The following is a 23,363-nucleotide window of genomic DNA, read 5'->3' as shown; positions in this document are numbered from 1 at the left end:
CAAATGGCCACAACGGTCACAGTGGAAATCAAAGACCGGAGCTTCTTCCGGGTGTCCCAGGTTGGTGCAGTGGTCCACGCACTTGGACCATCTTCCACTGCTTTCCCAGGCTGTCAGCAGGGAGCTGGATTGGCAATAGAGCTCCCAGTACTCGAACCTGAGCCCCTACGGGCTGCTTTGCCACACACAGACGCTTAACCTCCTAAGCTGCAGCGTTGGCCCCTCTGCTTTTTATTCTAAGTGGCTTCATTTATAGGTGAAGCAGTGACACACACTGAACTTTTGAAGAAATGAGAGGTTCATGTCCCAGGCTTGTTAATTCAATAGCAGGACTTCACTGTGGACAGGCCCAGGCCCACAGGGCAGTCTCCCGGTGGAGCAGGCTCCTCACCCATGTCCTGACTCAGTCAGGACTTTCACTGTCTCTGAGGTCTGTCCTGATCCCTGGTAGCTCCTCACCCCACTACGTCAGAAGGTCCTCAAGGAAGTCTACACGCTAACCTTCAATAAAGAATGGAGGTGGGGAGGCCCGGTGTCCTGGGCTGGCCGCACCGACACCATCCAGTCCAGCAGGGGACCTGGCTGCTGCCGCTGCTGTCACCGCTCCTGAGCCTGAGGCCTCAGCCTGCCCAGACGTCTGGAACCAAGAGGCAAAGGAGGCCCTGGCTGCCATCAGGAAGATGCACCCCATCCAGAAGGCCACCAAGAACCCCATCCTCTTCCTGGGAGCCGGGATGGGGGTTTCCATAGTGACAGCCACATGGTCCTTAAGGGGCAGATGAGGGGCAACTTGGGGCCCGAGATACCTTCTGCCATGGGCCACTTCCCACACCTGCTCCATCCAAGACCTACAACATGAAAAATAGGTGCCAGAGAGTGCTGGCATAGCCACAGCCTACCTGTGCGTGGTCAAGGCCAATGTAAAGACCATTGGCCTGGTTACGACCAGTACAACACAATCCAGGGCAACGAGGTGCTCTCTCGGGGATGTACAGGGCCAAGAAGGGAAGTGGGTGGGGTGCTGGTGACACCACCTGGTGCAGCACACCTCACCAGCAGAACACAGGTGCTCACTGTGAACCACAACTGGTACTCGGTGCTGGTGCCACTGCCTGCCTCGGTGCTGCAGCAGAGCTGCCAGGACACTGCCACACACGTGGTCTCCAACACGGACATCAACAAGATCCTGGGCAGGGGCGCAAGTACATGTTTCCTAAGGGGACCCCAGGCCCTGAGTACCCAAGTGACTCCAGCCAGAATGGGACCAGCTTGGACGGGCAGAACCTGGTGCAGGAGGAGTGGCTGACAAAGCAGCAGGGGCCCCAGTGTGTGTGGAACCACGCAAGCTCATGCGGGCGGCTCAGGACTGCAGGCTGACCCACCTCATGGGTCTCTTTGAACCCTCAGACATGAAATATGAGACCGAAGGAGAGCCCCAGCAGGACCCCTCCCTGATGATCCTGACCAAGGCTGCCGTGCACCTGCTGAGCCCGAACCCCCTCGGTTTCTTCCTCTTTGTGGAGGCGGTCCTCCGCGAGCACGTCACCACCAGGGTGTAGCTCATCAGGCGCTCACTGAGACTGCCATTGAGAGGGCGGCCAGCTCACCAGCGAGCGGGACACGCTGACCCCAGTCACCCCCGACCACCCCCCATCTTCTCCTTTGGGGGCTACACATGAGGGGCAGCTCCATCTTTGCGCTGGCTCTGAGCAAGGCCTTGGACGGCAAGAACTACACCTCCATCCTGGAGGGCAACCATCTGGGCTAAGCTCTGAGAGGGGGCAGCCGCCGAGACCTGAACGAAACTCAGAGCAGGTACCCCCGGGTACCAGCAGCTGGCAGCCGTGGGCAGACGCACAGCGGCGAGGACGTGGCGCTGCTGGCGCGAGGGCCGCCGGCTCACCTGGTGCATGGCATGCAGGAGCAGTGCTACACCGCCCAAGTCCTTCCTCCTCCAAGTCTGGAGCCCTACACAGACTGCTCCCTGCTGCCCCCCGGCGGTCGCAACAATGCCGCGGGCCCTGGCTGCCATGGCTGGCAGGGCGCAGCTCCAGCTGTTCCTGCTAGGGCCGCAGCGCCCTGACCTGCCCGGCCCCACGACCTTCTCCCACCCCACGGCGCCCACTGCGGAACCCTTCGCCCGCACCAGGTGTTCCCTCCACCGCCCCCGTATGAGGTCCTCAGCCCAGGTCTTGCTCAGCGCTGTCACCTCCCGACCCCTAGCCGTGCCTCTTCCCGCCACTTTCTTCTCCTTCGATAAAGCAAAGTCAGTTAAAAAGATTGATAGATGAGAGAGAGAGAGAGAGAGAGAGAGAGAGAGAGAGAGAGAGAGAGGCCCGAGCTGTAGAGCGGGTTAAGTATCCCGCCTGCTGGCAACACTTATGGGCGCCGGTTCGAGAACCGCTCCACTTCCAATCCAGTTCCCTCCGATGGCCTGGGAAATAGCAGAAGACGGCACAAAGGCTTGGGCCCCTGCATCCCTGTGTGGGAAGGCAGGAGCAAAGCTCCTAGCTCTTGGCTTCCCATCGGCCCAACTCCGCAGTTGTAGCCTTTTGGGGAGTGAAGGAGCAGATAGAAGACCTCTCTCTGTGTCCATCCTCTCTGTCTGTATGTAACTCTGCCTCTCGAGTAATTAAATAAATCTTAAAAAGATAAAAAAAGAACGAAAAATACTTTATCGTAAGTGGTGCAAATCACCACTGAGGTACCATCAAGCCAAACAGAATTGCAAAGGCGATGTTCCTGTCAGATTTGAAGCTTAAATAAGCACGCGTCTAAAGGAGGGGGCCACTGGGTGAAGAAAAACAAGCTTGGAAATAGTGAGTTAGGTACTCCACAAGCGTGTCAATGAATTGGTGTCAAAGCAAAAGTAAGTTTCCAAAAACAATAAACAGAAGCAATGATTATCGACAGTACAACTAACACGGCTGATGACAAGAATCGAAGATTATTCTTGGTACAAAAAAGGAACCACAGAGGAGTAACTCTTTACAAGAAAATAAGAAAATGCATATAAAGCATATTAGGATAAAATATGGCAATGCTAAACGTCTCCCAAAGGCATTTTTAAAGTTGAAATTGAGTCTTCAACACTTTTAGCATAAGGACTTTCTCAAAAGCACAGGCACCAAATATCGTCCAACAGAATAAGAAATTGAGCTACCTGCCGTGGATGAAATCCTGATCCAGGTGAACACACTCTAGGACTCAGAGAGAGGTGGTTTCCCGTGGCCGCTGCAGTCGCAAGGAGGCTCCATCTCTCCGCGCTTCCTTCTGGCTTTATACCTGGGCAAGGTTCTAATCCAATCAGCCCTCAGCTCAGGAAATCCCAGAGCTGGGTTTCTGTCTGACAGCCAGCTTCATTTTGCCCCACCCTTTGCATTGACATTTGTAGCCAAACTCAAAGGAACATCAGAGTGGAAAATCAAGTGTTGGGGACAGACAACCTTGACAGATACAACCAAAGAAATCCCAGGGAGCAACACGAATATCAAACGAATGGAGCGGGTACTTTGTGAAAAGCTTCATTGGGAAGGAAGAGTGACAGCAACCTGTCTTGCATCTGCTGGCTCCCTCCCCAGCTGGGAGCCACAGGCAGGGCTGGGCCAGGCTGAGCCCAGGAGCCAGGAATTCCATCCTGGTCTCCCCCAAGAGGGGCAGGGGCTGGAGTACTTGGGCCATTCCCACAGCTTTCCCAGGTGCAGTGGCAGAAAGCTGGAGTGGAAGGGGAGTGGCCAGAACATGCACTATGGGAGGTCAGCCCTGTAGGGTGTGAACTAATCCTTTCTCTCACCCTACAGGCCCCTAAGGGGACATTTTACACAAAAGTCCTTTTCAAAGTTTTTGCAAAATTCCTTTCTTTAAAATACAATTATTTTAGTGTTAAAAATTGATATAGAAACATAGTTTTTCTTTCTTTTTTTTTTTTTTTCGCAGGCAGGCAGAGTTAGACAGTGAGAGAGAGACAGAGAGAGAGAGAAAGGTCTTCCTTCTGTTGTTTCACCTCTCAAATGGCTGCCATGGCCATCCCGTTGCGGCTGGCACATTGTGCCGATCCCAAGCCAGGAGCCAGGTGCCTCCTCCTGGTCTCCCATGTGGGTGCAGGGCCCAAGGACCTGGGCCATCCTCCATTGCCTTCCTGGGCCACAGCAGAGAGCTGGACTGGAAGATGAGCAACTGGGACAGAATCCAGCGCCCCAATTGGGACTAGAACCGGGGCTGCCAGCACCACAGGCAGAGGATTAGCCAAGTGAGCCTCGGCGCCAGCCTCTTAATACATTTCTAGCAACTTTTAGAAGATCCTTCATAGTTAAGAAAAAGACGCATTCGGTAGAAAGGATTCAAGTGAGTTCAGTAGGAAAGGACTAAAGTGAAGAAGGTGGAGCCGAGGCTGTGTTGCCTCCACTTAGGGCTCCAGCAGCCCACAGCTGTGCGGGACTCCTGGCTGCTCTGTTTCCAGTGCAGCTCCCTGCTAGCCTCCCTGGAAGATCTCCTCTTTGCTCTGTTTCTTCCCCTCTCTCGGTCACTCTGCCTTTCAAATAAATTAAAAGAACACCACTTAATAAATAGAAGTTGTGTATGTGACTACATACCAAAAACCTTTAAAAAAAAAAAAAGAAAAATAAAAAAAACTGATTATGTTATGCAGCTAACCACACAGCACTGAGACTCTGAAAACTGATTTCAAGCTGAAACACCTCAGTTTCCAATCATCCTGGCAGGTGTTTTTTCCAACACCATTTCTTCAGAAACTGCTACATAGAGCAATGAAAATAAGTAATCTGATAGAAATACATACTCATAAAATTATCTTAAAAACCAATCAATTAGAAAAGGGCCTAACAAAAAGGATTTTAATCCTTTTAACAACAAGACCAAGATTCCAATATGGAAATCTAAGAATGACATGTACTTAAAGTTTGTTCGCTCTATGCATAAACAAATGAGATACTCAACCAAGAAGTGCTTTCTGATAGAAAATCATCATTTTAATGTTTTATGCCATAAGGGAAAACACAACAGAAAACGTGTCACTTGCTGCTGATCTAAAACCTTGATTGCAAAAGCAGATATTCAGGGCCAAGAAATGAAACATGCCGTATCAGGGGCAAGCTGTTTATGATCCCCTGAAATTCTGGTTCACTGGGTTCCCATCGTGGCCCAGGGCGTCCACCCATGCTCTGTAAGGCTGGCATTCCGTATTAGAGCACTGGAAGTCCTGGTAGCTCCACTCTGACCTATCTCTCTGATAATACACCTGGGAAAGCAGCAGGGAAAGGATCAAATCCTTGGGCCCCTGCACCCACATGGGAGACCCCGGAGAAGCTCCTGGCTCCTGGCTCCAGGCCGGCCTGTTGCAGCCACTTGGGGAGTGGAATAGCAGATGGAAGATCCTTGTCTCTCTCCTCTCTCTCAGTAACTCTGCCTTTCCAATAAAAAATGAATCCAAAAAAACAAACAAACAAACAAACAAACAAAAAGAGGGTGGGGAGGGCTCACTCTTATTCTGTCTCTCTGCCTGACAGCTCAATAAAAGTTAACAAGGATGGAAAAAAGTAGTATGAAGAACAGGTACTAACTTACAGCCAGGTAGGAATAAAGAAGTTGTAGTGTTTTGTTGAGAGTAGAAAGACTATAGACAATATCTAGTATATTTCTCTATAAAAAGAAGGACAAAGAAGATAGGCATGTGGAAATCAGATCAAAATGAAATGTGAAATGCTGCAGGAGATAGATGTATGCATCATGATTGGATTTGCTTTAACGATTTATTTTTTGAAAGGCAGAGTTACAGAGAGGAAGAGACAGAAAGAGGTTTTTCCATGAGCTGGTTCACTCTGCAGAGGGCTCCAATGGCTAGAAATAAACCCACTCAAGGCCAGGAGCCAGGAGATTCTTCCAGGTCTCCCACATGGGTGCTGGGACCCAAGGATTTGGGCCATCTTCCACTGCATTCCCAGGCCAAGCAGAGAGCTGGATCAGAAGTGGAGCAGTCGGGACTCAAACTGGAACCCATATGGGATGCTGCCATTGCAGGTGGTGGTGTTGCCCGCTAGGCCATAGCACCAGTCCTATGATTGGCTATTACACAATATACACATGCATTAAGATATCACATGGCATCCCATTAATATGTACAATTTTATACATCTGCTAAATTTTTAAAACGCAATTAAATAGTGTCTTATGCATGCAGTACTTGACGATAAACAACTATTTCTAATGTATGTATTCATTTTTCATTCAATGTCAGTGTGCTCATTCTATTCATAAAACTGTGTATTGTCAACCAGCATGTCATGTGCTGGCAGCAGCCTCATTCAAGTGTACTTCAAAGCTCTGTGGAAGGGGCCGGCGCTGTGGCACAGCGGGTAAAGCCGATGTCTAGGACCTATGGGGCCAACATCCCACATGGATGCTAGTTCCAGTCCAGGCGACTCCTCATCAGGTCCAGCTCCCTGTTATTTTACCTGGGTATGCCACAGAGGATGGTCCCAGGACTGCACCCACATGGGAGACGCAGAAGCAGCTCCTGGCTCCTGGCTCCTGGATCCTGGCATAGGATCGTCTCAGCTCTGGAGGTTGAGGCCATTAGGGAGTGAACCAGAGGATCACTGCCTCTCTCTAACTCTGCCTTTCGAATACATGAATACATCTTTCAAAAAGAGAAGGACACATCTTGGAAAACGTGTATGTGAATGCACACTTGACCATTCAAACTGTTTTGCCCAAGTTTGTATCAGTTGAAACACTCTCTGCCTAGGAGGACAATTTACGCTTTTCACTTTGTCAAGCTCTGGATGAGTATCAACTTTTGAGTGTTGTCCAATCGAGTGAGAGTGTAGTGGTATGTCATTCCGATTTGCATATGCAGGGAGACTGCTGTGGCATAGCAGGGAAAAGCCACTGCCAGTCCTGCAAGCATCCCATATGGGCGCCGATTGAGTCCAGGGTGCTAAACTTCCAATCCTGCTCTCTGCTGTGGCCTGGGAAAGCAGTGAAGATGGCCCAAGTGCTTGGGCCCCTGCGTAGCCGTGGGAGACCTGGAAGAGTCTCCTGGCTCCTGGCTTTGGAGCGGCGCAGCTCTGGCCCTTGTGGCCAATTGGGGAGTGAACCAGCAGATGGAAGACCTCTCTCTCTCTCTGCCTCTCCTTCTCTCTCTGTTTAACACTGACTTTCAAGCAAATAACTAAATTAAAAAAAAATAAACTTATCATCTGCTTCCTCATGGCCGACATGCCCGTGAGCATTTTACTAAAGAGTCTGGGGCTGTAATTCTGGGCAGCCAAGAATCCCTCTTAGGGTGAAGATCAGGGGAGAAAAGGAAGACGAGACTCTCCCCACCCCGGGTTGTCCTACTATTCCGTTTCTACCAACTGCAACAACAAAATACATTTTGCCACCTGCCTTCCTGTACATATAACCTTCATTTTGTATTAGGGATGCCTCTAAATTCTATATATTTTGCTAGACATGTATCAAGTATTTCTTCTTCAGTAAAATGCTGACTTTGGTACTAAATAGTAACTAAATAAAAAGTCTGCATCTTCAGAGGGTATGCAGCTTCCTCGTGGTGGTATGTTTTGAAACAAGGCCTACCTAGGCTTGAATTTTGTCAGCTGCCATTGGCATTCATGAGTACTTGATCCTATCACTTTTGTTCTGACTGCATTGCTAGGATAAGCTTATTCCTACATTTTCTTTTTAAACCAGCTTAGAGAAAAAACTTACACTAAATTCATTCAGTGAAGTTTATTTGAGCAATTCAAACAACTTCAGCAACAAGAATACAAAAATACAATCATTGACTACCTTTCATCTACTCTGCTTCATATACAATTTAAGTTGAAAAACACGCCAAGGAGTTCTCGTTTCTCTTTGCACGAGGAATACATAACAGGCAGAAATCAGAAATGCCAGTCAGGTACTAGGTCTCCAGTGGGGACAGGCCAGGACGAATGCTCCCGTGGCTGGGAACTTTACAGGTTCTGAGGGTCAGGGGCCACTGCACAGTCACAGAGCAGATGGTCAAGGGCTCAGGGGCTGAAGAGCGTTCACTGGTGCTGAACTTGGCTCATGCCACCAAGAAGCACCTCCCTGTGGCTTGAGCCAGAGGGGACTAGCATCAGGAACACCAGGGCCGGGGACAAGCACAGACGCAGCCAAGGTTCTGGAGGCGCAAGTGCGGCGCACCACCCCATCCTCTGCCTGATTCCCAGGAGACGCCCAGTCCCCAGCAGTGTCCCTGCAGAAGCTTCTGAATGGCTGCACGCTGGTGCTGGGAGGAGTCAGCGGCACCACGTCAGGGAGACCCACGGTGATGCTGTCCAAGGAGAGCAGGCAGGGGCCCGGGTGCATCGGGGCATGGGGATCCAGCGGGGGCCCCAAGGGTTGAAGATCCGGGGCGCAGCAACATCCCGAAGCCTTGGCAGGAAATGGGCACTCAGGACTCTACTTAGTGTTGACCTCCAAATCTCCATCACTGGGCAGGGGCGGAGCCTCGGCGCCAGCATCGGTGTGTGCAGAGGGGGACAACAGCCGCCTCTTGGGTGGAACCTCCAGGCTGGGCTCCTCAGCTTGCAGTGGCCGAGGACGCCGACCACTACCATGACCAGGTCTAGCAGCTGACAGGCACACAGCCTCGGCAGACAGAGCTGGAGTCGGTAACCAGGCCAGGTCGGGCTGCCTGGACCTGCGAAGGTCAGTGTGCAGTGTGACATCACTGCTGCGGCCCAGAGCCAACTGAGATCCGGGGCCCACAGGAGCAGCTCGACGGGTGCTACCAGAGGCCGGCACAGGCCCAGTGGACCTAGCCTGGGGCGAGGAAAGCTGCCTGAGGCCCAGGGCAGCCCTCCAGAGCCCGCGATCCTGCCTACAGGCCGTCAGCTCCTGGCTGGTGCACAACGCGTGGCTGGGGCGCGGCTTCAGGCAGCGGTGTGATTTCTGGCTGCTGCATGGCTCCTCACTGGTGCCTGGCTCCTGGCTGAGGCTTGGCCCCTGGCTGGTGAGAAGCTCCTGGCTGCTGTGAGGTTCCTCACTGCTGCGTGGCTCCTGGCTGAGGCTTGGCCCCTGGCTGGTGAGAAGCGGCTGGCTGGTGCCTGGCTCCCGGCTAGTGTGTGGATCCTGGCTTGTTTGGCCCATGGGCTCCGGGAGGGCCACAGCGCCACGGTCTTGCCCGCGTTTCCACAGTTCGTAGCGCTCGGGTTGCAGGATACGAACGAAGGGGTCCATGTCAAAGGTGACCCTGGCCTCCCCGCAGCTGCACTGGGAGGCCACTTTGCCATAGTCGATCCAGCGCGGGGTGGCGAAATTGATGGCTTCGGCGCAGTTGAAGCCGTGGTTGAAGCCCGCGTGGTAGCCGTAAGGAAAGGTCACCATGAACTCGCCAGCCTGCTGAGTGACGCGGCGGAAGGGGATGCCGTTCTGCCGCAGGACGCTGGGCGAGATGAGGGCCACCTTGTGCCGCAGGAAGGCCTGGCAGCTGCGGGAACTGCCCGGGAACAGCTGCCCGGCCAGGCGCTCCAGGCGCCGCCCGTGCTCCGGGGGCACCGCGTACCACGTCTTGGGCTCCCCGAAGTGCAGGTAGTTGATGCTGTACAGGTCCATGTCCTCCGTGTGCCAGGCGAACGTGGTCTTCCACATGCCAAAGTACAGGTAGGGCGTGTTGACGCCCTCGATGACGACGCCGCACTCCTGCGCCAGCAGGTCCAGAGGCGAGCCCAGGCGCCTGAGGTTCCAGTGTGCCGTGCTTTCATCAAACAGAGAGCCGCTGATGTCAGCGCCGTAGATCGGGGCATCGTAGACACGGGTCTTCCAGTACTTTTGCTCCAACTCTTCGAAAGTCAGGTGCGCTGGGGTCTGGTATTTTGTGCTGGTGGCCAGCTGGCGATACTGTCTCAGGGTCATGGCTCTCCTCTTTCTGTGGAACTGAGTGAAGACACCTGCCCCGCCATAGGCCTTCTGCTGGAGGGGGCGGGCTATCAAGATGTCATCCATGTCGTCGTAGCTCTGTCTGGCCCTCCACTCCTTGGGTGGGATGACCTTGGCCAGGCCTCCTCGGTGTGCACCCTGAGATTCCATCTGAGCGATAAATTGGTTGAAGTCCATAAACTCCTCCATGGTTGGGTAGAATGTCATGATGTGGCAGCTGGGGTTCTGGGGGCCGGAGCTCTCAGGCGTCATGGCTGCAAGACAGGAAAGTGGGCGACTCTGAGTCCCCAGGTGTGTTCTAGATCGTCCCCCTAGAATTTCCCCCAGAGGATCTTCTCTACGTAGTCTCTCTTTAGTAAAGATGGATTCATTCATTTCACAGGCAGAATGACAGACACACAGAGAAATAGAGAGAAACAGAGAGGGAGGTCTTCCACCTGCCTATTCACTCCCCAATTGGCCACAACGGTCACAGTGGAAATCAAAGACCGGAGCTTCTTCCGGGTGTCCCAGGTTGGTGCAGTGGTCCACGCACTTGGGCCATCTTCCACTGCTTTCCCAGGCTGTCAGCAGGGAGCTGGATTGGCAATAGAGCTCCCAGTACTCGAACCTGAGCCCCTACGGGCTGCTTTGCCACACACAGACGCTTAACCTCCTAAGCCGCAGCGTTGGCCCCTCTGCTCTTTATTCTAAGTGGCTTCATTTATAGGTGAAGCAGTGACACACACTGAACTTTTGAAGAAATGAGAGGTTCATGTCCCAGGCTTATTAATTCAATAGCAGGACTTCACTGTGGACAGGCCCAGGCCCACAGGGCAGTCCCCCGGTGGAGCAGGCTCCTCACCCATGTCCTGACTCAGTCAGGACTTTCACTGTCTCTGAGGTCTGTCCTGATCCCTGGTAGCTCCTCACCCCACTACATCAGAAGGTCCTCAAGGAAGTCTACACGCTAACCTTCAATAAAGAATGGAGGTGGGGAGGCCCGGTGTCCTGGGCTGGCCGCACCGACACCATCCAGTCCAGCAGGGGACCTGGCTGCTGCCGCTGCTGTCACCGCTCCTGAGCCTGAGGCCTCAGCCTGCCCAGACTTCTGGAACCAAGAGGCAAAGGAGGCCCTGGCTGCCATCAGGAAGATGCACCCCATCCAGAAGGCCACCAAGAACCCCATCCTCTTCCTGGGAGCCGGGATGGGGGTTTCCATAGTGACAGCCACATGGTCCTTAAGGGGCAGATGAGGGGCAACTTGGGGCCCGAGATACCTTCTGCCATGGGCCACTTCCCACACCTGCTCCATTCAAGACCTACAACGTGAAAAATAGGTGCCAGAGAGTGCTGGCATAGCCACAGCCTACCTGTGCGTGGTCAAGGCCAATGTAAAGACCATTGGCCTGGTTACGACCAGTACAACACAATCCAGGGCAACGAGGTGCTCTCTCGGGGATGTACAGGGCCAAGAAGGGAAATGGGTGGGGTGCTGGTGACACCACCTGGTGCAGCACACCTCACCAGCAGAACACAGGTGCTCACTGTGAACCACAACTGGTACTCGGTGCTGGTGCCACTGCCTGCCTCGGTGCTACAGCAGAGCTGCCAGGACACTGCCACACACGTGGTCTCCAACACGGACATCAACAAGATCCTGGGCGGGGGCGCAAGTACATGTTTCCTAAGGGGACCCCAGGCCCTGAGTACCCAAGTGACTCCAGCCAGAATGGGACCAGCTTGGACGGGCAGAACCTGGTGCAGGAGGAGTGGCTGACAAAGCAGCAGGGGCCCCAGTGTGTGTGGAACCACGCAAGCTCATGCGGGCGGCTCAGGACTGCAGGCTGACCCACCTCATGGGTCTCTTTGAACCCTCAGACATGAAATATGAGACCGAAGGAGAGCCCCAGCAGGACCCCTCCCTGATGATCCTGACCAAGGCTGCCGTGCACCTGCTGAGCCCGAACCCCCTCGGTTTCTTCCTCTTTGTGGAGGGGGTCCTCCGCGAGCACGTCACCACCAGGGTGTAGCTCATCAGGCGCTCACTGAGACTGCCATTGAGAGGGCGGCCAGCTCACCAGCGAGCGGGACACGCTGACCCCAGTCACCCCCGACCACCCCCCATCTTCTCCTTTGGGGGCTACACATGAGGGGCAGCTCCATCTTTGCGCTGGCTCTGAGCAAGGCCTTGGACGGCAAGAACTACACCTCCATCCTGGAGGGCAACCATCTGGGCTAAGCTCTGAGAGGGGGCAGCCGCCGAGACCTGAACGAAACTCAGAGCAGGTACCCCCGGGTACCAGCAGCTGGCAGCCGTGGGCAGACGCACAGCGGCGAGGACGTGGCGCTGCTGGCGCGAGGGCCGCCGGCTCACCTGGTGCATGGCATGCAGGAGCAGTGCTACACGCCCAAGTCCTTCCTCCTCCAAGTCTGGAGCCCTACACAGACTGCTCCCTGCTGCCCCCTGGCGGTCGCAACAATGCCGCGGGCCTTGGCTGCCATGGCTGGCAGGGCGCAGCTCCAGCTGTTCCTGCTAGGGCCGCAGCGCCCTGACCTGCCCGGCCCCACGACCTTCTCCCACCCCACGGCGCCCACTGCGGAACCCTTCGCCCGCACCAGGTGTTCCCTCCACCGCCCCCGTATGAGGTCCTCAGCCCAGGTCTTGCTCAGCGCTGTCACCTCCCGACCCCTAGCCGTGCCTCTTCCCGCCACTTTCTTCTCCTTCGATAAAGCAAAGTCAGTTAAAAAGATTGATAGATGATAGAGAGAGAGAGAGAGAGAGAGAGAGAGAGAGAGAGAGAGGCCCGAGCTGTAGAGCGGGTTAAGTATCCCGCCTGCTGGCAACACTTATGGGCGCCGGTTCGAGAACCGCTCCACTTCCAATCCAGTTCCCTCCGATGGCCTGGGAAATAGCAGAAGACGGCACAAAGGCTTGGGCCCCTGCATCCCTGTGTGGGAAGGCAGGAGCAAAGCTCCTAGCTCTTGGCTTCCCATCGGCCCAACTCCGCAGTTGTAGCCTTTTGGGGAGTGAAGGAGCAGATAGAAGACCTCTCTCTGTGTCCATCCTCTCTGTCTGTATGTAACTCTGCCTCTCAAGTAATTAAATAAATCTTAAAAAGATAAAAAAAGAACGAAAAATACTTTATCGTAAGTGGTGCAAATCACCACTGAGGTACCATCAAGCCAAACAGAATTGCAAAGGCGATGTTCCTGTCAGATTTGAAGCTTAAATAAGCACGCGTCTAAAGGAGGGGGCCACTGGGTGAAGAAAAACAAGCTTGGAAATAGTGAGTTAGGTACTCCACAAGCGTGTCAATGAATTAGTGTCAAAGCAAAAGTAAGTTTCCAAAAACAATAAACAGAAGCAATGATTATCGACAGTACAACTAACACGGCTGATGACAAGAATCGAAGATTATTCTTGGTACAAAAAAGGAACCACAGAGGAGTAACTCTTTACAAGAAAATAAGAAAATGCATATAAAGCATATTAGGATAAAATATGGCAATGCTAAACGTCTCCCAAAGGCATTTTTAAAGTTGAAATTGAGTCTTCAACACTTTTAGCATAAGGACTTTCTCAAAAGCACAGGTATCAAATACGGTCTAACAGAATAAGAAATTGAGCTACCTGCCGTGGATGAAATCCTGATCCAGGTGAACACACTCTAGGACTCAGAGAGAGGTGGTTTCCCGTGGCCGCTGCAGTCGCAAGGAGGCTCCATCTCTCCGCGCTTCCTTCCGGCTTTATACCTGGGCAAGGTTCTAATCCAATCAGCCCTCAGCTCAGGAAATCCCAGAGCTGGGTTTCTGTCTGACAGCCCAGCTTCATTTTGCCCCACCCTTTGCGTTGACATTTGTAGCCAAACTCAAAGGAACATCAGAGTTGAAAATCAAGTGTTGGGGACAGGCAACCTTGACAGATACAACCAAAGAAATCCCAGGGAGCAACACGAATATCAAACGAATGGAGCGGGTACTTTGTGAAAAGCTTCATTGGGAAGGAAGAGTGACAGCAACCTGTCTTGCATCTGCTGGCTCCCTCCCCAGCTGGGAGCCACAGGCAGGGCTGGGCCAGGCTGAGCCCAGGAGCCAGGAATTCCATCCTGGTCTCCCCAAGAGGGGCAGGGGCTGGAGTACTTGGGTCATTCCCACAGCTTTCCCAGGTGCAGTGGCAGAAAGCTGGAGTGGAAGGGGAGTGGCCAGAACATGCACTATGGGAGGTCAGCCCTGTAGGGTGTGAACTAATCCTTTCTCTCACCCTACAGGCCCCTAAGGGGACATTTTACACAAAAGTCCTTTTCAAAGTTTTTGCAAAATTCCTTTCTTTAAAATACAATTATTTTAGTGTTAAAAATTGATATAGAAACATAGTTTTTCTTTCTTTTTTTTTTTTTTTCGCAGGCAGGCAGAGTTAGACAGTGAGAGAGAGACAGAGAGAGAGAGAAAGGTCTTCCTTCTGTTGTTTCACCTCTCAAATGGCTGCCATGGCCATCCCGTTGCGGCTGGCACATTGTGCCGATCCCAAGCCAGGAGCCAGGTGCCTCCTCCTGGTCTCCCATGTGGGTGCAGGGCCCAAGGACCTGGGCCATCCTCCATTGCCTTCCTGGGCCACAGCAGAGAGCTGGACTGGAAGATGAGCAACTGGGACAGAATCCAGCGCCCCAATTGGGACTAGAACCGGGGCTGCCAGCACCACAGGCAGAGGATTAGCCAAGTGAGCCTCGGCGCCAGCCTCTTAATACATTTCTAGCAACTTTTAGAAGATCCTTCATAGTTAAGAAAAAGACGCATTCGGTAGAAAGGATTCAAGTGAGTTCAGTAGGAAAGGACTAAAGTGAAGAAGGTGGAGCCGAGGCTGTGTTGCCTCCACTTAGGGCTCCAGCAGCCCACGGCTGTGCGGGACTCCTGGCTGCTCTGTTTCCAGTGCAGCTCCCTGCTAGCCTCCCTGGAAGATCTCCTCTTTGCTCTGTTTCTTCCCCTCTCTCGGTCACTCTGCCTTTCAAATAAATTAAAAGAACACCATTTAATAAATAGAAGTTGTGTATGTGACTATACCAAAAATCTTTCTTTTTAAAAGGAATAGGGATAAAGCATTTCATGTTAGGCACCTAACCACACAGCACTGAGACGCTGAAAATCTGTTTCAAGCTAAAACGAACAAATCTCCAATCATTGTGGTAATTTTTTCCCCAACACTATTTCTTAAATACTGCTCAGTAGAGCTGTGAATAAAAGTAATAATACTATTAAAAGAAAAAAGAAAAGCAACAAAATATATAGGAACCAAGGAAATGGCTCCTGGTTGTCAGAATTTGAATGAGTGAGGTAAAATGTAAAGGACAAAATCAATATCTATGAGTTCATACTGAAATACATAAATACTGAATAAAGAAACAAACTGTGGATGAGACAAATGTCTCTTGTTTCAGAGTTCCAAGTAAGTCATTGTGTTTCTCTCCCCAGTCATACATCAGGTTGACAGACACACCCTTAACAAGAAGCACAAATCTGGTTGAGAAGACACACCCTTAACACCATGGGATTAAAAATGTACTCTTCAGGGCTGGCGCTGTGACATAGCACGGAAGCAGGTTCCATCAGAGGGGCGTCCTGCAATAGTGCTTCCCTTCACTCCCCAAAACTGTCAGGTTTCTGAATAAGTCTTTCCTTAAAAAGAGAGAAAATCCGAGAAGCTATCAGAGCTGAGAGAAATCTAGGGAGACATAAAAACCGCATGTAATGTAGTATGATATCCTGGAACAGAAAAAGGACATTAAGGAAAAATTAAGAGAATCAGGATCAATTGTTGCCTTTAGTTAATAAGAATTCATCGATACCAGTTCTTTTATTTTCAGTCATATGGGAAATTGTGTATGTGTGTGTTTGTGGGGAGGTTGTTCTAATGCGATTGTCCATTTATATAGTCATAACTTATGTAAATCTAAAGTGTAGGGACCAGCAGTGTGTTACAGCAGGTTAAACTGCTCCACTTTCGATCAGCTCCCTGCTATTGCTCCTGGGAAGGCAGAGGAGGATGGCCCAAATCCTTGTGCCCCTGCACCCACACGGAGACTGGGAAGAAGCTCCTGGCTCCTATTAGGCCGGGCCTGGCGCTGGGCTGATATGGCCATTTGGGGAGTGAACCAGCAATGGTACTAGTATCTTTCAATTGATGAATAATAGTTACAATTTTCCACTCTTTTTAGTGATATATGGATTGTTCAGACGTCTAAATTGTTATGAATTGTGTAAATATCTAAGAATAGAATTGCTTATGGATAGTTGTATGCTTAAGTTCACAAGACTCTGACAAATAGTTTTCAACTATTTCAACATGATTCTATGATCCCATAAGCAATGTGAATGTCAATTGCTCTGAATGTGGCACTGTTCTTCTCAGAGAATATGTGGTTCCAGAAACCCACAGAGAAAACTGGGGTCTATCACACCAAAGGCTTGCTTCTTGTCCTGTGACTTCTAGTATGCAAAGGAGCATGCTTTCATCCAGAAAAACAACAGTAGTTCTTGGAAGCTGAGATTAACATCTGTCCATTTCTATCTCCCCAGATCACTGAATAACCACACAAAGAAAGACTATAGTGTCATTGGTAGGAATCGCCCTTACGGCCCTCATCTGAGGGAAGGAGGGAGGAGAGGGAAGCAGGTTTGAGCAGAGGGAACAGTGGAGCTGCGGTGCAGTTCCAAAGACAGTCTCTGCAATCCTGCAGGGAGCTCTGGGGATGAGTGGCCTTGGAAGTTGTCCTGAATTGCGCGGAGACAGCCATGCTTTTATGTTCCAGCAAGGAGCTGTGACCCGGAGTGCACCAAGCTGGGAAGAGGGATGACCTTGGGTGAGGCAGCTCCCACAGCCAAAGGTGCTGGCAAGCTGAAGGCTATCTGCCTCCTGCACTCCTGGGGCATTAGGGCTTTAAGAAAGGACAAAGAGGCTCAAGGTCTTATCACATAAAAGTTGACTTCTTGCTCATCCAAATCTGCTGTGGGTGCAGCAGCTCTCCAGGACATCTCCCTTCCAAGTGAATCCTGCGTGCTCCATCTTGTCATTCCACCATCTCAATATTGACTTAACCGTTCTCTGAGTCAACACCCTCACCCTCCTCTGTGCCTGGAGTCTCTTGAGATCAGTCTCTCAGCCTCCAGGATCCAAACAATAAGATCCTATCACTTGTATTACAAAAAGCAAAGCTGCCTAGCCTTGTGCACAGAGGGGAAGACAAAGGTTTATGCCCCTCCTCATTCAGAACTCATTTCCCTTAGTCCTGCTTTTGGTTTTACCTCGTGCTTTGACTTGCAGAGCTACCATAATTATGTAGGGGGAGAAAAGAAAGGTGTTTCCAAGAAGAGGAGTGGCTTGCTCCTCTGAAACAGGTCTTTCTGTACCCAAAGTGACATTTTCCATTTCCCAAAATATATTCCGCATTTCTTCACTTTGTGCATTTCAGAGGTGCATACCTTGTCTAAATAGCTATCATTCTCATCGATATTAGATGCTATGCTTTTTCTGCCCCCAATTCTCCGAAGATTTGTGCTGATGGTTTGAATACGTAAATGACATCATGTCAACTGTGGTTTTCAACTTCCAGTGCCTTCTTTTTTTTTTTTTTTAAGATTTATTATTTATTTGAAAGGCAGAGTTACAGAGAGGCAGAGAGAGAGAGAGAGAAAGTCTACCATCCACTGGTTCACTCCCCAGAAGGCTGCAATGGCCAGAGCTGCACTAATCCGAAGGCAGGAGCCAGGAGCTTCTTCTGGGTCTCCCACATGGGTGCAGGGGCCCAAGGACTTGGACCATCTTCTACTGCTTTCCTAAGCCATAGCAGAGAGCTGGATCAGAAGTGGAGTAGCCGGGACTGAAACTGGTGCCTATGTGGGATGCCGCCACAGCACCAGCCTCATCAGTACTTTTTTTTTTTTTTTAACAGGCAGAGTGGATAGTGAGAGAGAGAGACAGAGAGAAAAGTCTTCCTTTGCCATTGGTTCACCCTCCAATGGCCACCACGGCTGGTGCACTGCAGCCAGTGTACTGCGCTGATCCGAAGGCAGGAGCCAGGTGCTTCTCCTGGTCTCCCGTGGTGTGCAGGGCCCAAGCACTTGGGCCATCCTCCACTGCCTTCCCAGGCCACAGCAGAGAGCTGGCCTGGAAGAGGGGCAACCGGGAAAGAATCCGGCGCCCGGACTGGGGCTAGAACCCGGTGTGCCGGTGCTGCTAGGTGGAGGATTAGCCTATTGAGCCGCGGCGCTGGCCTCAGTGCCTTCTTATTTGAAGTTGAAAAAATTCAGATCCTTGGGGCTGGTGCTGCGGTGCAGCAGGTTAACGCCCTGGCCTGAAGCGCTGGTATCCCATATGGGTGCCAGTTTGAGACCCGGCTGCTCCACTTCCGATCCAGCTCTCTGCTATGGCCTGGGAAAGCAGTAGAAGACAGCCCAAGTCCTTGGGCCCCTGCACCCACGTGGGAGACCCGGTGAAGCTCCTGGCTCCTGGCTTCAGATCAGCACAGGTCCAGCCATTGCAGCCAATTAGGGAGTGAACCATCAGATAGAAGACCTCTCTCTCTCTCTGCCTCTCCTCTCTCTAACTCTTTCACATAAATTAAAAAAAAAAAAAAAAAACTTTAAAAAAGAAAAAAAAATTCAGATCCTTAACATGAGATGCAAGGCCCTCCCTGCTTTGTCCCCCCTCCCCTTCTCCTTCCTCTTCAGGCACCAGAAGCAAATGGACTTCTATTCCATTCCTTGAAAAGCAAAACCCCAAAGCCCCATGTTGAGTTTATGGTACTTGCTGGTCCCTGCAAATGGAAAACTCTGCTCTGTGAACCCTTGCTTGGCCAGGGACCAGGGCCAGCCCTGGCCTTCTCCTCCATTCTACCTTGCTTTAGGTTCTTCACAGTGTATAATACTAGTTGATATAATCCTGCTCATTTATTTATAGACTTGCATATTGTTATGAGTAAATGAATTGATAGTGGGGAATTTATGTATGTCTTACAAAAGAAGTGAAGATCTGGGGAACTACCAACTACCAAGTTATCCCAAAGCATAGCTGCAAACCAAACTTCCCCAGTGGCACCAGCCAGCCAGATCCCAACAAACCCACTCATCATCACCTCACACTGTAATTAGCCCATGAACACTTTTGCCTTTAATGTTTTGAAATCATTAAGATGAATAAAAGAATAACCCTTCCTCCCCCTGCTGTTTGAAAGTAAAATATTAGAAACAAAGGCAGAGTTTACCATTCGGTTATCTTTAATATTTGTGAATGAATACTGATGACAGTGCATTTTAAATACAACCATAACTTAGGTCATCCGTTTCTTTCTGTGACTCTATGAACCTAATTCAAAACTGCTTCATTTTTCAAGAAATGGTTGAGGATGATGGGGGTAGAGGAGAAGTGGAAGGAAAACCAAAGTCCAGAATTCTTTGGAAGCAGAGCAGCCTCCACTCAGGCCCAAGAGAGAGTGGGGGATGGGTGTAGGAGAGATTCCAGAAACCTTGGCAGAACCCGATTCGCAGAGACACAGCAATGGCCAGCGGATGAAACCTCAACTAGAGAGACTGAAGTTATCAAAGTCCCAAGGCATTCCAGGGTCTGAATAGAAGAACACGGATGGTCAATTTGGCAACTACCAGCACTCAGCAGTGCTGCTTCAGGGTACACCAACACGGGGGCGTTCTCTGCAGGACCCGTTAATGCAAACTCATTCAGCACTCTGCCCCGTAAAAGTGACAGTCAGCAAACCTCCATGCAGCTGAGCAGGGGAGTATGAAGGGCCCAAGCAGCTTCCGGAAGCCTAAGCGGGGAGCTGCGGCCCCAGGCTTGGTGCAGGATTGACCATCAAGATACCACGCTCAGGTGAGGACTGAGGCTTGGAGCGCGCAGCTGTGCGCCCTGTTCTGACTGAGAGGCGCCTCTTTGCTGGAGATTGGAGGCTTGGCTCCTGCACCCCCAGTTCCCTAGAGCGACGCCGACAGCCACGTGTGACAGTTGAGAGGACCTCTGGGGCACAGGGACCCAGGGAAGTCCGCGGGGCTGCGTGAGGTTTCCGGGAACTGTGGGCAACGCCCCCTGGCTGTGCTGTAGATTCCCTGGCAGCCCGTAGGCGCTTGGGAGCCTTGCAGCTAGTACCATCACCTGCAGCCAGGGACCTAGCGAGTTTGGGGGCCAAGCCTCGGGCTGCCCTCCAGAGCCTGCGATCCTGCTTCCACCTGGTCAGCTCTGGGCTGGTGCGTGCCGTAGGCTCCGTGTGGTCCACGGCCTTCCGGTCTTGGCCGCACTTCCACAGCTCGTAGCGCTCGGGTTGCAGGATACGAACGAAGGCATCCATGGAAAAGGTGACCCTGGCCTCCCCGCAGCTGCACTGGGAGGCCACTTTGCCATACTCGATCCAGCGCGGGGTGGCGAAATTGATGGCTTCGGCGCAGTTGAAGCCGTGGTTGAACCCCGCGTGGTAGCCGTAAGGAAAGGTCACCATGAACTCGCCAGCCTGCTGAGTGATGCGGCGGAAGGGGATGCCGTTCTGCCGCAGGACGCTGGGCGAGATGAGGGCCACCTTGTGCCGCAGGAAGGCCTGGCAGCTGCGGGAACTGCCCGGGAACAGCTGCCCGGCCAGGCGCTCCAGGCGCCGCCCGTGCTCCGGGGGCACCGCGTACCACGTCTTGGGCTCCCCGAAGTGCAGGTAGTTGATGCTGTACAGGTCCATGTCCTCCGTGTGCCAGGCGAACGTGGTCTTCCACATGCCAAAGTACAGGTAGGGCGTGTTGACGCCCTCGATGACGACACCACATTCCTGCTCCAACAGGTCCTGAATGGTGCCCAGGCGCCTGAGGTTCCAGTGTGCCGTGTTTTCATCAAACAGAGAGCCGCTGATATCAGCACCATAGATTGGGGCATCGTAGAGACGGTTTTTCCAGTATTTTCGCTCTAAATCTTCAAAATTCAGGTGCGGTGGGGTCTGGTATTTTGTGCTGTTGGCAAGTTGGCGATACTCGCTCAGAGTCATGGCTTTGTTCTTTTTATGGAATTGAGTAAAGACACCTGCCCCGCCATAGGCCACCTGCTGGAGGGGGCGAGTTATTAAGATGTCATCGATGTCATCATAGGTCTGTCTGGCCCTCCACTCCTTGGGTGGGATGACCTTGGCCAGGCCTCCCCGGTGTGCACCCTGAGATTCCATGTAAGCAATATAGTTATCAAAATCACTAAACTCTTCTTTGGTTGGATGAAATACCATTATGCTGCAATTTGGATTCTGAGCACGATGGGCCTTAGACTTCATAGTTTCAATTTAATAAGCAGCCAATTTTCAATGTTTAGCTAAGTCAAGATGGTTCAGGATGGAAGAAAAGTCCACCTTTGAAAATCTGAGTTGCTGTCTCTAGGAGGTAGCAGGATCCACCAGTTAAGGTTTTTTGCAAATAAGGTAATAATCCCTTTTAGGCTTGCTGTGTCACCAGGGGCACTCCACTGTTGGTGGCAGCTTTGTCCAGGCTCTGATGGTCAGTGAGTCTGCAATTGGTACTGTTCCTCAGGTGGTGGCTGGCTCTACCTCCTTGAGGTCTACTGAATAGCCTAGACTTGGGTGGGTGACTCAGATGTAGTTGAGTATATATGAGTGCTGTGTCTAATACAAAATCTGAAAGAAAGAATATAGAAACATTGAAAATTAATGTTTGGAAAAAAGTTATGAAAGAATTACCAAATAAATACCAGAATGAGAAACTACTATTCCAAAGATAGGCTAAAATGTTATAAGATTATCAATACAAGTGATGGTGTGGATGTGGGACAAGAATTCTCACTCTCTACTAGAATGAGCATTTCAGGTATGGAAAGTCAAGACCCAAAATTGTCCTACTAGAAGGACCTCTATGGGTGAGATCCTAGTGGAAAGAAGTGGTCATCAAAGAAGGGTGTACTTTTCTCTGAAGAGAGGAGAGATCTTCCACTTAGCTTATGGCCTTGTCTAAATATTGATGGGGCTTGTGAATTCAAAAGGCTTCCATAGCCTAGGCAAGAGCCTCAGGTGATCACTGATGTCATACATAAGAGTGTTAATTGTTAAATTAACAAGAGTCACTGTGCACTAACTTCTCATGCAGGACCTATGCTCTCAAAGAGTTAGATTAGGAGAGTTAGAAGTAAAACCTGTTTTCAAAGATTTATTCCATTTTAGTGTATTAAGTGGAAGGTATTATTATATCTTATAAGTTTCAGTTACACCAAAGTGTCCAACTCCATGTTTGTTTCCTTGGTGCTTCTTTAATTAATGATTAAGCTTATTCCCAAATATTTACTTTCTTTTAGTATATTAAGTGGAGGCTATTCTTATGTCTCATAAACTGCAGTTATGTCTTAGTGCTCCCAAAAGATGTATCATTTTTGGGTGCTTCTTTAAGTGAATTAAGTTTCTCAAAAAAAAAAGTGAAATTAATTTCGAGATGGAATGCTTTTGAACAGCCCTTGTCTTGACTGTTGAGAAACAGGGTTTTTTTCTTTTTGTTTTTTCTTTTTTCATACCAATTATTGAACTCTTTGATTACTATAAATAATCTTCAGTGTATAAAGTGAGTTGAAAATAGAATTTAGTATAAAATAAGACTGGGAATAGAAGAGGGAAGAAGATGAGAGGTGGGAGTGCAGGTGGGGAGGCGAGCCAGTGGGAAGAATCACTGTGTTCCTAAAGTTGCACTTAGTAAATGCATGAAGTTTGTATTCCTTAAATAATAGATTTCTTTGGGAAAAAAAAAGAAAACAAAGAGTTACAGCTAATACACAAAGGGGGAGGGATGGAATTTTAAATAATAGCATCCAAAAGAAAGGGAAATGTAATAAAGTAAACATGGACTAATACAAAATACATAGCAAGATAACAGACTCAACTTAACCAAACCAATAACATTTAATGTAGGTAGTCAAAACACCAATTAATAGGGAGAGACTCTTGGGACCAGACATTTAGCTTAGCAGTTAAGCACCCATGTCCCACATCAGAGTGCTGAGTTTGATTTTCCTGGCTCTGGATCCTCATTCCAGCTTCCTGCCAAAGTAGATCCTGGAAGGTGGCAGTTATGGCTCAAGTAATTGGGTTCCTGCTACCCATGTGGGAGACTTGGATTGAATTCACAGCTGCTAGTTCTTGTCCCAACCCAGCCCCAGTCACTTACAAAGAGAACCAGAGTGCAGGATATATGTCTGTATAGTCTGTCTCTCTCTCTCTTAAATAAGAAAAAAAGAATTTAAGGCAGAGATTGTCAAATTTGATAAAACAAGATCTAACCTATACACAAGGATAGGAAAGGTCAAAGAAATACTACACTGCTGTTTGGGGAAGGGGGGTGACCCTAGGAATCTAAGCAGCCTCTCGAAGCTAGAAAAGGTGAGGAACACTGCCAGTGCTTTGATTTTGACCCATTGAAATCCATTTGAG

The 23,363-nt window shown here is 50.5% G+C and overlaps 2 protein-coding genes and 2 pseudogenes across 2 annotated transcripts in view; 2 read left to right on the top strand and 2 right to left on the bottom strand.

The window, feature by feature from the left end:
• Positions 1-3: 3 nt before the first annotated feature.
• LOC100347956 (intestinal-type alkaline phosphatase pseudogene) lies at positions 4-2,083 on the top strand (annotated as a pseudogene).
• Positions 2,084-8,451: 6,368 nt separating this feature from the next.
• On the bottom strand, positions 8,452-10,182 carry LOC138846078 (lysine-specific demethylase 4D-like). The gene has a single exon (XM_070060700.1). It carries the CDS (start codon positions 10,180-10,182, stop codon positions 8,452-8,454), a length of 1,731 nt encoding a protein of 576 aa, XP_069916801.1.
• Positions 10,181-12,673, top strand: LOC100346940 (intestinal-type alkaline phosphatase pseudogene; annotated as a pseudogene).
• A 6,488-nt stretch (positions 12,674-19,161) lies between these two features.
• The window catches only part of KDM4D (lysine demethylase 4D), a 36,813-nt gene continuing 32,611 nt past the window's right edge, over positions 19,162-23,363 (bottom strand). Inside the window, exon 3 of the mRNA XM_002708442.4 lies at positions 19,162-21,569. Within this exon, the coding sequence (XP_002708488.3) occupies positions 19,728-21,212 (1,485 nt within the window). The 5' untranslated portion in view covers positions 21,213-21,569 and the 3' untranslated portion in view covers positions 19,162-19,727. The remainder of the gene's footprint in view (positions 21,570-23,363) is intronic.

Source organism: Oryctolagus cuniculus, chromosome 1, assembly GCF_964237555.1.
Source record: "Oryctolagus cuniculus chromosome 1, mOryCun1.1, whole genome shotgun sequence".
Taxonomy (NCBI): Eukaryota; Metazoa; Chordata; class Mammalia; order Lagomorpha; family Leporidae; genus Oryctolagus; species Oryctolagus cuniculus.
The sequence above is the reverse complement of the archived record's forward strand: the minus strand, read 5'-3'. Positions and strand labels throughout refer to the sequence as shown.